Here is a 16333-nt window from a genome sequence, read left to right as displayed (position 1 = left end):
TTTTCTGATTCACATGCTTTCACTTGCACTGTTCAATACAACTTCTGCAGCTCTCTTACGCTCTTCCAGCTGCTGGATCATGTCAGACCACATGCCTCAGTGGGAACAGATGCAGAAACTCCAGGTTACTGTTGATGAATATGAAGCTTTGGCGAGGTGGTTTCAGCAGGACAGAAAACTGCGTGAAAAATCTCGAGCTTTCTCAGATGTTTTCAACACTAGAGGGCATGAAGGATTGTCTGTGTCGTCGTTGCCCTAATGTGTGTGTGTGTGTGAGAGAGAGAAAGAGAGAGAGAGAGAGAGAGAGAGAGAGAGAGAGAGAGAGAGAGAGAGAGAGAGAGAGAGAGAGAGAGAGAGATCGAGAGATCGAGATCTCACACTGATCCCAGATCACCACACACAGATGTCCCCATGTAGCATCTGCCAGATCTGCTGCGCCATCCTCCCGAACAGGAAAAGTGAAAAACTGCGGCTACTATCAAGAGTCGCTAACGTGTCACGTGCTCGCCACACCTGAACAATTTTTGTAGCGTGACCTTTGATATGAGAGAGGTGTTTTCCGCTTCTTTGCTACTGAGCCTTGTAGAAGAGAAAGGTATTGCGCGTTTTAGCGAGGACATCCGTTGTTTTGTAAAGCCAACCTGTCCAGACCTGCGTTCAAACAGTCCTAATTCTGAATTAACCGAGGAGCTTCCCAGCCAGTAAGTCTGTTCGAGCGGTTCCGTTGTTGCTTAAAAACTGCTTAAGGACTCGGTTCACCGGTAGAAAACCGAGGTTTCGTCACATTTCGTCACAGACGCACGTCAGCAAGTGAAGGAGGACTGTCCGGTAACGCTCGCTCCTCCTGTGTGAATCTGACCTCAACGCGGTGAACAGGTTTGTTTCTGTATTGCGAAAATACATGACAGAGAGCGTGCACGAGGCATATCGACTGGCAGTGCGTGCCAGAGAAGGACGGAGGGTTAACAAGAACTACGTGCCACCACAGCATGGAAAGGCTGCTCGCGCTTGTCATCCTATGTTTTACCGGCGGTAAGTACAGGACACATTACAGGACTGATGGAGGACAGTGGTGTATCTGAGAGGAAGGGTCAGTGGCAGAATCAGACCCATCACTGTCTTCAGAAAATCTGCATTAAACTAGCAGATAGAGAAATAAGGACTCACTGAAGGAAAATGAACAGAGTTATATTATACTAAGAGTTATATGAGTTACAACGTGTGATTTTAATATTGATCACAGCCTCATGTCTTAATAATCGGAAGTGTGTTGTACCTGGTTTTATCTAGCCAGTTCATTAAGTAACATTTTGATGGATTTGTACTGTGTGGCTGTTTTTTTTTCTAGATAAAAGTAAATACTTTTACTCACTTAAGTAAGTACGCAAGGAAAGGAATCTACTTTTTCCTCATTTACATTTATGGCATTTGGCAGACGCTCTTATCCAGAGCGACTTACAGTTTGATCATTTATACACAGGTAGGCGAAGGTGGTGTTAGGAGTCTTGCCCAAGGACTCTTATTGGTATAGTGTAGGGTGCTTACCCAGGTGTGGATTGAACCCCAGTCTACAGCGTAGAAGGCAGAGGTGTTACCCACTACACTAACCGACCAATTTGAATCACAGATGTTAAGTTAGTAATGACTTTTTTGTCCTTCATTTTTCAGCCAGCTTCTGTACTGCTACACTGTTTGATCAGTCACACCTCTCAGTTTAGAGTCTGAGCTTTTTATTCCTTCACAAATTTGTCATTAAAGTGTACTTAAAATCTAACCCTGACTAGTGTGTGTTGTTGGCTGAATCACAAATGCCTACCTTCTTCTGTCTGTGTAGTCCTGAAATAGCAGCTTCTACAATCAAATATTATTTATCTAATACAAAGCAATTTATATTCAGCCATATTCTGAATGATTCCCTAACTAACATTTTAGTGCACTACTGGGGGTAGAAGCCATAGTTTTGTGACCTATACAGTGTACTATATGTTAAGTAGGATCCGTTTTTCAAATTTAGCCAGTGATGCCAAGTGGTAAGACAGGTAGAAGTGAAAATGAGTGTAGGACAAGAATCTTTAATTTAGTGAACTGTGTCTGAGAGATATGTATGCATGTCATCTGTGCCTGGTAGAGATTTCTATTTCCAGCTAAAATGACTTACTGCAACAGAGGCCTTCACTTAATTGTTTCTCCCTGAATTAGCACAGTGAGAGATGCTGGCACTCTAAATTTGGTCTGTGTGTGTGTTTAAGCATCTCTGGTCACAATATGTTTCAGTTCATTTAGAACCACACAGAAACTGACTTCATTGAGGACTGAAACAGTGGGCTACTCTGGAGGAGAAAACAATATAGTAGAATAATCTGGAATTGACTGTTCGAAGAAGCAACCCACTACTATTCCCTGTAATGTTAGATAGGGAGGTTGGTTATTTAATTGTGATATTTGAAAGGTTAAGATTACTTTCTACTTTAGTCTGAAGTCTTAGGTTTGTTTGCAGTATTGCAGGAGGTGTGATGTAGATGAATGATTGTGCAAGTCTTGTAGTAAGTTGTTCCCAACATTAAAGCTGTCCAACCAGTTCCATTTCCCATGCAATCACTTTCTTCTGCTAGTGTGAGAAACAGATGGCTACTAGAGACTGTGTGAGAATTGTGCAACACTTGAGCTGATCTCTTTTTTGCCTCTTTTCATTCTCTTTCCCCACAGTTTTTCCTCTCTGTTTATACAAGGGTGGGTGATCCCTCTCTTCAAAGAGAGCCCCCTTTGTGACCCTAAGAAGGTCTTGTTTAAGTTGGTGTCTGTGAGTGTGTCTATGTGTTTATTTTCAAGCATTTTGAAGGTAGAATGGTTCTGATTTGGCTAACATAATTGCAGTGGGATTTGTCCTAGAACGGTTGATAAGATTTGAGAGGCCATGATGTCATGTATCCTGTCAAGGTTCACAAGGCCTTTGAAGGAAAATCAGTCCAAAACATTACAAATTCTTTACCATACTTAACAGTGGTATTTTTTTCTATAGAATAGGCTTCTTTTTAAACCAAATCCATCTTGAATGTTGTCAAAAATAAAAATTCATACAACCCAGTTCCAGAAGTTTTCATAGTGTCTAGCAAGCGTGTTTACATTTTCTGCTGGCACACCTTCCAGGTAGTTTGCTGTAATGGATGTGTCATCTAATTGTACTTCTGGAGTCTTGATGACCCCAAAATGCTACCATCTTATGCAAATCTTTAACTGTGATCCTCTGAGAAATTTTTGATGCTCTAACTATCCTTCTTACTGTGCATGGGGGTGAAATAAAGGTGTCCTCTTACAGGCAAGTTCACTATGGGTCTGGATGTTAGAAACATTTTATTTATTGCTCTAACATTGGATATGGGCATTTTCTTGTGTTTTAATAGCTTTTGCTTGATTGATCAAGGTCATCAAATATTTTTCATTTCATTAATGTATTCTCTAATATTCACCATGTAGGATAATAATGAATCAAATTTGGCCTCTGTGTCATCACATACTTATACCCCAGTCATTTATAAAGTCAACCCCTTAACCCCTTAAGATTTCCTGAATACTCAGGTGAGCTTGAGGTGAAATATAAATGGTAGCATGCTTCATTTACATTTTGTTCATAACAATGTCTAGGAGTTTTAATAATTGATGTGATTTTGTTAAATATTTTTAAAATTATACTTGAAGTAATTTGACTGGATTGTGCAATATTTGTTTGGTGTTAGGTTTGAACTGGGCCCGAAAAGTTTCAGTACCACCAGGACCTTTGGTGCGAGTGGAAGGTCAGACATTGTCTCTACGCTGTGAAGTATCAGACTATGAGGGCCCCCCGGAGCAGGACTTTGACTGGAAAGCCACACGAGGTTCAGAAACCATCAATGTCATCTCTACCTTTGACTCTTCATTTCCAGACCAGTCTTTAAAGGACCGGGTGATCAGTGAGGACATCAGGGTACAGAGACTGGGAGATAGCACAGTGGAGTTAAGGATTAGAGAATCCAAGGTGACAGATAGTGCAACATACACTTGCAGTACCCCCAGTACTGATTCTGTTATCAGTGGAAACTATCATGCAAACGTGCAGTTGACCGGTAAGTTTGTGGGTTCACAATTCCTTGTATGCTGTGAATACATTATTATGTGTGTTGTACATTTATGTTGGGTCTACAACAACAGAAGGTAGCTGAAGCTAGCTGCTTTGAAACTCAACAGCCAAACAAATACAATGTTCTTGTAGGCTGTGTGCGCTACTTAAGCTAGAATACATGAACGTTGGTACTCAATTAGTTCTAATCAACTGTCAGGTCATATTCAGGTGTGAATTGATGTAAAATATTATGTTCTTCTAAAAATCTAACGTTTAGATTTGCATTGCTTCACATGCTATGTAATTGGTTATATTTAAAAGCGCATTAACTAGTGTGCTAACAATACACACTTGAGGTCTGTTATCTGGATGTAATTAATGGTGCATTATTTGATATATTCTTTGCAACATTCATAATTCTAAAATAATATTTCTCAAACTGTTACCCTTAGTAGCTTATTTCAATAAAAATACTTTGTGTTCCTGCATCATGTGTACATGAAACATTTTTAGAAACCTAGTCTCAAAATATCTAGATGTCAGAAGCATTATGGTGATTCAGTCCATTTCAGATGAGCTCAAGAGAAGTCAACAGTGTTTCTGCACTTTGTTGATATATGGCTTCCACTGTGCATAACTTGGATTTGTGGATGCAGCTATGGACGTTTATAGACAACAGTTTGTCAAAGTATTCCCAAGCACATGGGGTGATATTTAGCGCAGATTTTTGTAATCCGTCAGAGGGATCAAAGTTTATGGGCATTCAGTTGTAGTTTTTGGCTTTGACTTTTACGCACATAAAAGATTTTTTTTCCAGATTCCCTGAATCTTTGTATAACATGCACCACAGAATGCAGAATTCACTCATTGAGGAACATTTTTATTATACAGTTGGCCACATCACATCTTTATAAACCCCTTTTCCAGAAAAGTCAGAACATTTTGTAAAATGCAGTAAAAACAAGAATCTTTGATTTGTTAATTTTCTTGAAATTTTATTTAACTGACAAAAGTACAAAGAAAAGTTTTCCAGTGTTTTCATGAACCAAAATGATTGTATTTTGTTAATATAACATATTTATTATATTATTATATTATAATGTACTTCCTATTAATTACACTTTTTAATTGTTTGGGAATTAAGCATATTAATATTTGTTTTGCAAGTGGAATTTTTGCCCATTCTTGCTTGATACAGCACTTTAGCTGCTCAACAGTCTGTGGTCACCTTTCTCCTCATGATGCTTTCAAAAAGAGATCTGGATTGCACGCAAGCCAGTCAAGCACACACACACTGTGTCTACGAAGCCATGCTGTTATTGCATGTGCAGAATGACGATTACTGAAATAACCCCAGACGTCCCACTGCTAAAAGTCAGGATAGTTCCCTTTGACTTTGACATGGAGAGCTCAAAGTTTGTTTTTTCCAAAAACAAGTTGAAACGTAGACTCATCTGACCACAGCACACATTTCCACAATCTTTTGGTGCTTGGACCCAGAGAAGTCAGTGGTGTTTCTGCATAGACTTGATTTATGGCATTCTTCTTACCAAAGTTCCAAAGTTCAAGTTACATTTTTTGATACTGCAGCAGACTGTGTTCAGTGACAGTGGTTTTGTGAAGTACTCCCAAGCCCAAGCCTATATTTGGCACAGTATTTTGATAGTTTCTCATGCAATGCTGTATGAGGGCTTGAAGGTCACACACAATCACCAAAGGTACACAGGTAAGCCTTAACCCATCTTTGCTTGGTTCAATAAACTTTTCACTCTTATTTTACTCCTGTCCCAGCGTTGTGGAGTGTGTTGTGGTCATCAAATTCTAAATTTGTTTATATAAAATTTAATTATTAAATCAAGGTGGTCAGCCAAAACACTTAAAAGTACTTTTTGTTAATTAGATAGTTTAAGAAAATCTGTGTCTACAAATCACCGCTTTCTGGTTGTATTTGCATTTCGCATACTGTCCCAGATTTTTTTTAGTATAAATTTATTGTGAAAATATTACATGTGGATTTCACAGGACTTGAATGTCAGTCAGCAAATCATGTTATTGTCATAATGACTAAAGAGGTTATGCAATGCTTTCCACAGTACATGGTCTATGTGAGTAGACTTTTATAAACACATTAGTAAAGTAATGATTTAGCCATTTGATACTGTGATTCACAGGTGACCAGGTATATGCCAAGAAAGCTACATTCAGTTGTGTACATTTACAAAACATTGCAGCAAAAATGTTCATACTTCCATCATGATTAAACATAAAGCAAATAAAAATGATTTCTATTAGTTCATAGCTCACATTATATTTCTCTTACAGCCACACTACCCATTACCAATGTTATATTGCAGGCGATGACTAAGTTAAATAATCTGATGTTGTAAAAAATGTCATTTACTTTGGAATGTGGGCAAGGATACTGAGTAAAGTTCCTTTGAACCAAACAATTTTTTTTTCAGATTTTAAAGAAAAATTTTAATACTTTCAGCAATTTTAAGTATAAATTCTCACTTGAAACAGTTTTTACTTTCAGAACGGTCAATGCTGGTCAAGTAGGTATTGATCTTTAGATGAATATAAGGTGAATAAGCAGGTACAATGAAGTTTAGCCAAACGTGGCAGCAGTACAGTATTTTCATTTGTTGCAAATGATGCAAAATAAAGGTACACTTTAGAAGTCTCAGTATTTAATTATAAAAATTAATTATTTGTTAACAATGCAAATGCAGTCCTTTATTGGTCCTTCTTTTAAAGTTATTATATTAAAATTCTTCTAAAGTTATTGCATTTAAAAAGACCCTAAGCTCCAACTTAAGTGTTTTCTCTCATTATTTCCTTAAGTTCTTCATAAAGCATTTAAAAATGTTTTATGCAACATGCGTGATTAATTTCCTTAGAAATGTAAATGCATGTAAAGTAAACCTAAACCTTAAGAAATCATCTTAAGGAAATCATTTTGTAACATATTTATGCAAGACTTAATTGTCCTTTCTGGATTTCAGTATGTTTAAACTATATTTTGCTACTTATGCAATTTAATATATGCTTATTACTGACCGTTAATTTACTTAGGATTTTCCTGTTTATGTATAAAAATATTTCTGCCACTAAACATGTGTGCCTGTGTATTTTTGTATCCATACATGTATTTTTTTTCCATGGACATAAATATGTCAGTACTATTCCGCACCTATGCCAAAAATGTCCTGAACTCACTTCCTTGTTATTGTTTGCTTGCAGTAATTGCTGATATGCTGGTCTTGGTCCCTGAAGCTCCAGTCTCCTCGGTCACTGAGGGCAGATCCATCAGTCTGCGTTGCAACATATCCTATGATTTCGTTGAGGGAATTTACCTGTCAGTTACCTATTCTATTAAAAAGGAGCATTCACTAGAAGAGGATATCTTTACCTTTGGACCTGATGTGGGAGTAACTGTTGGTTTGAATTTCACCCGGCGGTATGCAGATGGTGGAATGCATCTGCATATGGACAGTGGTGGCTCCTACAGCCTGGTGCTCTCTGGAGCAGTGCCTGCTGATGAGGGAATGTATGTGTGTGCTGCCAGACAGTGGACCAGAGAGCAGGGTGTCTGGAACAGGATACAGGAAAAGACAGCAGTCATGGGTCAAGTGGCCGTTGTCCCAACAGGTGAGGATGGATTGCAGAGTAGCTTTTGAGTGTATGTTTATGGGTATGTTTGTATGTGTAGAGGATTTACACTCTATTCCCTCTAGGAATAGTTTCCTTGGACATACAATTTTCAAAAAAAAACTTTATAGCTATAGAACCTTTACAATATTTACTTTATGTACACAATGTACTTTATGCCATAAAGGCTCATTACGCTCCCATGACTCATTTTCAAAAATGGTTACATTGAGAGATTTTTTTGGAAATCAACAGTGCTTCTTCTTTGCCATTGATTCTGTCACATTTTATTTTATGATTGTTTGTTTTTTCCATTTATTAAATTATTTTAGTATTGATAAAATTAGCATATGCAATCCCTGTTATTTGTTTTATCCATACAGGAAATGTGCCAGAAAATGTTACTTGAGCAATGTCATAGAAGAACCATTTTTGTTTCCCTAAATTCTGGAGCACAATAAATACTCAAAAAATAAGATATAATTACAATATAATGCGCCCCTAAATATATATCCTGCTTACACCCAGCTAACGTGTGTGTCTCATCTCCTTTGCTCATTCCATTTGTTTCTTGGTGTGATAGTTTAAAATGCTTTTTTGCCATTCTCCATTTATTAAATTTTCTTACCTTATCTGCTACATTTACTTTTTAATGTAAATTTTTTTTTCACTTTTTAGACTTTCTACTAAACTTCTGTGTTTGTTTGTGGTGAGTTAGATGGAGTTCATCAAAAAGTAAAATACTTTTTTTTCCATTTTCAGCAGTCAAATTTCTTTTAGATGTTAGACCAATAATTAATCTTAATTAATCTGTTGCCATTACAGTCTTTAGGCCTATTTTAGAAATTTTGTTCCATCAAATGCTCTCATTACCCTTCAATGTGATGAACACATCATTAATTGATGACAGAATGGATTGAATGACATAACATGCACAGTATAACAGTTATGGTACTAGATTTGTGGGAATGTAGCAATAGGAGCCTAATATATGACTAATATATTAGAGCAGGGACATACTCTCCTGAGCCAGGCTCGAAACCCTGTCACCCACATGTACAGCAAACGATATAATGGCCATTCTTCTCTAGTGGTTCAGTAAAGCAAAAGTGGTTAACGAAACACATGCATGCTCAACTCAAAAACTACTATCATGGTGATGAATAAATAAGTTCATGGAAAAAATGATATATTTAGTCATTTTTGAAAACTATTCATTTTTGTGCTTGTTGCATACCGTCAGACAAGCAATTTTGATCATAATTTATTACTTCTCATACCATTGTTACAGTATCCAACCACTTTCAAACACTGCATTTATCTTCACATTGTGCAGCCCTAGTTATACAATAAATAATACAAGTATTTAATTATCCTACAATTCTGAGAATGATGCAATACAATATATGAGTGCTAATGACTACGGCTTCTGTTTCCTTTTTTCCTTTTTTGTACTGTTTGCTAAGTGTCTGTGACTCTTCATACAGACCTGACTATTTGAGTTTACGTTACCAAGGACATCCCAGGTTACCATGTAGGCTGTGAGCGATGCTACAGAATTTAATTAAAACTGGACATATATTGAAGTGTCACAGCTCTAAAAGGCCACAGGATCCTCAGAAACCAAGATAGCATGGGTCACTTTCTCCACTGTTAATGTGAGCTAACAGTAAATTGCAGTAAAGTGTGTTCAGGATTTACAATAGTAATCCAAAAGATGTAATAAATGGTATCTGTGAGGTCTCATTTCCTACTCTGCTGAAGTGAGATTATTACTGTTTTTATATTACTACTACATTATTACTATATACACAGTATATGGCCATATGGACACCAATATTAGTTGTTGGACATTCCATTCAAAATTCATTATTATGCATTAATATGGAGTTGCCCCTTCACATACCAAAGGTTTGTGAGCTTCAGGCACTGATGTTGGATGAGAAGTTCGGGCCGGCAGTCAACATTCCAATTCATCCCAAAAATGTGCAGCTACTTGACCATGGAAACCAATTTAAAGAAGCTCCAAATGCATAGTACTTGTACTGATGTTGAATTCAGAGGCCGTTTGGAATTTTGAGCTGAAAACTTTGGAATTTTATGAAATCCTTAATTTAGAAACCTTCCTGTAAGAATAGAGGTTCAAGGATTATATATATATATATATATATATATATATATATATATATATATATATATATATATATATATATATATATATATATATATGTAAGTATCTTGTGGTTATTGTAAGTGTAGAAATTCTCTAGAAAGTGCATATTCTAAACTTTTCAATATAATTTAATAATAATAATAATAAGGTAAAAAACAACATGCATGAAGGCAGTTCTCTTCAGTGAATAAGTAAAAGTGCATATTTTTTCATTATGTATTACTGATGCAATAACAGCAATGCTAAACCGTTTCCCCTTTATTGTTTGATTTCAGCTGAATCCCTCACTGTGCAAGTCCTGGGCAACACCTTCCTCACCATAGGAGACACTCTGAACCTTACGTGCTTGGTTTCTGCAGATGACTACGCTGTCCTAGGTCTCGAGGTGACTTGGCTACTAAACGCCACACAGGTTCTCACCCATCTTGGTCGAGATGGCATAGTGGAAAAAACCTCAAATGTATTGAGCTTAACCCAAGTTGGAGAAGGCGTTTTCAGACTGGAGATTCAAAGAATTGAGCTGACTGATATGGGATTCTACTCATGCAGGGTGAGGGCTTGGGTGCAACACAGCAAGGGAAAATGGTACCAGGCCGCAGAGAAAAGATCAACCCCTGTAGAGGTGCTGGTTAACCCGAAAGGTGAGTAGAACTTGCAATATGATCACACTGCATGTGAACAGAGAATGAACTGAGTGATTAATTAGTGTAGACATGTACAGACCCAGATTAAGTGACTGACCAGAGGAAGAAAAATTAATCCATAATGGGTGTGCCATGATAATGAGATTTTAGCTCATGATGCCATAAAATTCCATTGTCTTTTTTGTTCATTGTTTGCAACTATTAGACAAGTCTCAATTAGCCAAAGTGGGGACACATTTCTATCTCTTTTGCCTGCAAGGATGACTAAAACACTGAAATGATCGATCACAGACCCACCCAATCAACAGAATATTTATTAAACTGCATTTTTTTGGGATAATGAAATTTGATTTGTTTTCTGTCACTGCTGTGTTATGGCCAATCAGATCTTTGTCATCTTATTTTCCCAGCCCATTAGTCACAGCTGAATAACTTTTGATGTCCACCATTGTGTCAAGCCTTCAGTTTGTTATCATTTCATGCCAGTGTTTGAATTTTAAACTCCAGCTACAGTCAAAAGATGCACTGGGAGAACAAGTAACAGTGAGATCCTGTGCCCAGTTTTCTACCCATCCAAAGCCAAAAACTAACTTGTCATTGTCAAAAATGGTTTGTAGCAGTTTTAGCAGTGTGCTGGAGGTTTTAACTATGTTTTCCTAGCTACGTCTTTTGTACAATAATGGCTTTACAGTAACTTTATAAAGTAGATGAAGTAAGTTAGCCAGTACTGCTCAAGCCTCAGCAGACCATTAAGGACAGCTGATGATATCTATAGTGTTTTAAGGGCTAGGTCTTTTTTTATGACCGTACTCATAGTCTATGATAAATAATAGTCAGTTAGTCATTATATTACAAGAGAAACAGAGTTTAAGTATATACAAACTTTTTAAAAGTGCCTTAAAATACTTCAGAGTGATTTTGCAAACGAGATGTATGTGTAAAAGATTTTAATGTTAGTTAAATTTTCTTCTAGAACCATATTAGCCAAAAACAATTTTAACAACCTTTATTTTTATGAGGGGTTTTGCACAGGTGTGCAGCAGAAAAGCAAAAGAATGTGGAAATAGAGGGAGAGAGACAGGAAAAAGGAAAAAAAAACAGTAGTAGAATAAGTGAGAGACAGACAGTCTGTGACAGAATGCCTGAGTGTTTGATAATGTGGATTGAGTGTCTGGTGTGGAGAGACCAGCTGAGCTTGACTGACGCTCACTCTTAGACACCCCTTTGCCCTCTTGTTCAGTTCCCAGGGTACTTCATTCTTGTCCCCAGCAACTTGCTATAAAAGGCAGCAGAGGGGCATTCATCTTGTCTGTCCTATTTGCCAGGCTAAAGAAATGAGTTATGTGACACATGTGTTCTTTCATTTGGTATTGTCTATGCAGGACCATTAGATCGTGTACATACCGCCATAGTTTGCATTCATATTCTATTTGCAAACATTGTACAATATTAATTTTCCACAATAATCAATTTGAATAGTACACTACTCTAACTTAATCTTGGAGTCTTTGTGTTTTGCCCCAATTTTTCAGAGTGCTTTCTACTCTCTATTATCTGTCTTCAGCTTACTCTGGCAATGAAATTGATGGAAAAAGGGTTTTAAGAAGAGCAGGAAGTAGGGAGGTTTGGAGCTACACTAGGCAGATGGTTCTAATGACTCAGTTGCAATGCTGTCCAAAAGCCTATCGCAAACCCACCACTACATATGGGGCTTAGTGAAGCACATTGAGTTGTATGTGTGTTTCCCACTTCTTGCCTCTCTTTTAGCCCACTGAATGTGAACATAGCATGTCTAGTGTTATCTAGTGTTTAGATTTGTCATCTATCTGTGTGTTTTTCATGGCATCTTGCAAATGAGCGTGAGGGAGCTTTTGTGTGGTTTATGCCAGCACTGCTCTGCCATGCATGCAGGCACCCAGTTGTGCAAGGAAACGGCTGACAGTGAAAGCAGCTTCACAGAGCTTTCACCTCCAACCATGCATCTTGACTCCATTGCTACAGGCAGCTAATACTGTTGTGCAAATAGCATACGTTTAATTGCACACGTGTACTGTAATTAGGTACATCTACCTAATATTGTCACAAGCTGTGCCAACAAGATAGATGTGTCTAATAAAGTGCTCAATAAGTAGACACAGTGTTTATAAACTCAGCAACACTGCTGATACACTCATATGTGCTAGTATGAGTGTGTCAGCTGCTGAAACATTCATACTAGCGCCACACCAATACTCTGCTACACCACTGCCATGTTGGTGTCATGCTGTGCTGAAAACGGTCTACCATTAAATAATATCTGGTCAGCAGTGGTCCTGTGATGGCCCCTTTCCAATAACCATTCCAGCTTGGTTGGTGTTGTGTAATGAGTGTTTGCACTGCCCTCTAAGCAGCAGACTGGAGTTTAATTTCCTGCCCTGGCTAGCACACCAAGCTATAGCAGTAAGACTACAATTGCCTTCTTCTGTGACATGATTAACTTAAGAAGGTTGCTCTGGATAAGACAATGTGCCAAAAAGGAAAATGTAAACAATTGGGTGAATGACAAACTGTGCAGCAACAGATAATCTGTATTTGTTAACCTACACAGTTTATGGAAGGTGTGCATGCTACCATAGCCAGTGACTGCAGGTACATGGTAGATGTAACTAGTACATTGGCACCTGTATAATGTCAAACCTTTAAATGTTTCCAGTAGCACATGGGACACCCCAGAAACTGAATTGTTTGAATAACTGTGTTTATGCCTTTTTCTTTGTCTTTGTTAGATCCAGCGTTCACGGTGGCTCTTGATTCTCCAGTTGTAGCGCAGTATTTAGGGGAGCCGACAGAGCTTGTGTGTAAAGTGACCAACATCTCTCTCTTCCGGTGGGAACGACTGGGTGTCTCCTGGTTCTACTCAGTAGCCTCACCTTCTAATGACCAGAGGACCACTGACATCATCGCTTCTCTCAATGAAAATGGAGCTCTTGTTCCCAGTGAGAAATACAGGAGCCGCATTGCCTCAGGACATATCGTGGTGACCCAAATGGAGCCAGCCACCTTTAAGCTCCATCTCCTCCATACTGCAAACACAGATGCAGGTGAATATGCCTGCAGTGTTATGACATGGGCACCCACTCGTCATGGAAACTGGAAAAAGTCATCAGAACATCGATCTCATGCACTGACAGTCAGATTGGCTTCCAAAGGTGAGTTCTCATTTTCATAATTTTAATTGCATGTAAAGAATTTAAATAATTTAATATTGACATTGGTCTACAATTTAATTTGTTCTGACATAAAACATTCCTTCCATCTGATGTTTTCTGTGCATTAGTTGCAATATTTATGCCACCCAGTCACATTCACGACAAAATAAAGAATGAAAAAATGGAGCTGCAAGGTTTTGATATGATCTTTAATTGAACAGTTTGCCAAGAGTACACATCAAAGGACTGAACCAAGACTAATGTGTCTATAAATTAGTTTAACTTCTATTTACAATGCACTTTAATTTTAACACCCAGCCCCACCACTTACTCTGAAAGTCTCCTTCCTCCTCATTGTCTCTTCCTCTCTCACTTCCCAGGCCCTGGAGTCAGTGTCGCAGCTCGTATTGTGCGGCCAGCAACGTCTACTGGCTCCACCTTTGAGATGGCCTGCCAGGCTAGACTTAAGAACCTCCAGGCGGGCATATCCCTTTCTGTCCTCATACTGGTCCAGGAAAGCATTGGAGCTCCCAATCGCAAACTCGCTTCCCTCAACCCTGACCTTATTCTCAAATTAGAAGATTGGCTGGAATCCAGTCGAAAGGATAGTCTAAGTTTGTTGAAGAGTGGCAGAGAGGAGTTCCGATTCCGGATCCAGGGTGTGCAGTTAACAGATAAAGGATTCTACTCGTGTGAAGTTGGTGTGTGGACCAGACAGGATAGGAACGAGTGGGCAGAGGTGGCGAAAGCAGACTCAAATAAAGTTTTGCTTACCTTTGATCACACAAGTAAGAGCTTAATACACAAATCCTTGAACTCACATTGGCTGACATCAAAATAGATATTTACTATTTTATGGGTTTGCTATGTAGTTTGTATAATAATGTATGTAAACTATATAGTTTCCTATTTTGCTGAAAGAAGAGGTTAGAGTGTTGTTCCTATTATAATTTGATGAATAATAAGAGGTTGAGAAAGTTCTGTTGTTCTGTACTATTGTGGCTATATTTTTTAAGCTTTTCTATAATTATGTAGCTCCATGAATATCGTGTGGAGACCACACATATTCACATAAATATGACAGTATAATGAAGTATTTAGCAGGATAACAGTATGTTCTAATGAGTATGCAATATAATTTACTGCTGTCTTTCTAATTTTGAAGCCATGCTTTACCTTTGTTAGAATTTAGCATTTATCCATCTTTACACTTTGATTTATATAACATAAAGGATAAAACATAGAAATGGTGCACTTTACTAGGTGCTGGGAGGATTATTGCCATGAAGGTTGTTTTCTGTGAAAATAATGGTTAAATATACCAACATTTAATAGTGTCATATTCCATAATATGTGTTTGAGACTGATCTCACTTGTAGGGAGCAGTCATGGGCTGGAGGTTAGGGAACTGGCCCTGTGACCGGAAGGTTGCTGGTTCGCTCCCCAGTGCCGACAGTCCATGACTGAGGTGTCCTTGAGCAAGAAACCTAACCCCCAATTGCTCCCCGGGCGCCGTGGATAGGGCTGCCCACCGCTCCATCCGTTTCACTTCACGGATGGGTTAAATGTGGAGGTGTAATTTCCCTGTTTGTGGGATTATAAAAAGTATCACTTCGGTTACATGGGGTGGGGGTAGAAATGAATCTGATCTGATTTTGTACTAATCATGAAATAGATATTTATTTCTTTCCTGTAAGGTAGTAAAGTGTTTAAGTAGCTTGACCATGTTAACCTATTTTCACCTGTTAAATTAAGTGATTCAATTAAAAAACACAATTTCATTTAAGCTTTAAAGTAATTTTTATATTGGTATTGGCCAACACTCAAGCTTTCAGTATCAGTATGCAAAAATTTAACATTTTTCTCAAGTAGGGACATATTTAGTTATTTTTACAAACCCATTTCCAAAAAAGCTGGGATGCTATGCAAAATGTAAATAAAAACATAATTCAATGGTGTGCAAATAATTTAAACTCTATATTTAATTGAAAATAGTACAAAGACAACACATCAAATGTTGAAACTGAGAAATTTTCTTGTTTTTTGAAAAAAAAAATGCCCATTTTGAATTTGATGCGAACAACACATTCCAAAAAAGTGGGGACAGAGGCAGGTTTACCACTGTGTTTCATCACTTCCTTCTTCTAACAACACTTTGTAACACTTTTGGGAACTGAGGAGACCAATTGCTGTAGTTTTGAAAGTGGAATGTTTTCCCATTCTTGTTTGATGTAGGATTTCAGCAGCTCATCAGTTCGGGGTCTCCTTTGTCATATTTTTCATTTCATAATGTGCCAAATTTTTTCAGTGGTGACAGGTCTGGACTGCAGGCAGGCCAGTTTAGCACCCTGACTCTTATAATACAGAGCCATACTGTTGTAACACATAGAATTAGTTTGACATTGTCTTGTTAAAAAAGACGTCGTCTGGATGGCAGCACATGTTGTAGAAACACGTGTGTGTGTGTGTGTATGTATGTATATATATATATATATATATATATATATTATATATATATATTATATGGGGCAGTCATGGGCTGGAGGTTAGGGAACCAGCCTTGTGACCGGATCAATCCCCC

The 16333-nt window shown here is 37.9% G+C and overlaps 1 protein-coding gene across 2 annotated transcripts in view; it reads left to right on the top strand.

The window, feature by feature from the left end:
* The first annotated feature begins 528 nt into the window (after nucleotides 1–528).
* The window catches only part of si:ch211-132g1.7 (prostaglandin F2 receptor negative regulator), a 37941-nt gene continuing 22136 nt past the window's right edge, over nucleotides 529–16333 (top strand). For both annotated transcript variants that reach the window (XM_017686648.2, XM_017686649.2), the window contains exons 1-6: nucleotides 529–1032; nucleotides 3735–4100; nucleotides 7340–7747; nucleotides 10196–10561; nucleotides 13330–13752; nucleotides 14133–14540. In XM_017686648.2, coding sequence (XP_017542137.1) covers nucleotides 990–1032; nucleotides 3735–4100; nucleotides 7340–7747; nucleotides 10196–10561; nucleotides 13330–13752; nucleotides 14133–14540 — 2014 coding nt within the window. In that variant the 5' untranslated portion in view covers nucleotides 529–989. The remainder of the gene's footprint in view (nucleotides 1033–3734; nucleotides 4101–7339; nucleotides 7748–10195; nucleotides 10562–13329; nucleotides 13753–14132; nucleotides 14541–16333) is intronic.

Source organism: Pygocentrus nattereri, chromosome 12 (genome assembly GCF_015220715.1).
Source record: "Pygocentrus nattereri isolate fPygNat1 chromosome 12, fPygNat1.pri, whole genome shotgun sequence".
NCBI lineage: Eukaryota > Metazoa > Chordata > Actinopteri > Characiformes > Serrasalmidae > Pygocentrus > Pygocentrus nattereri.
The sequence above is the reverse complement of the archived record's forward strand: the minus strand, read 5'-3'. Positions and strand labels throughout refer to the sequence as shown.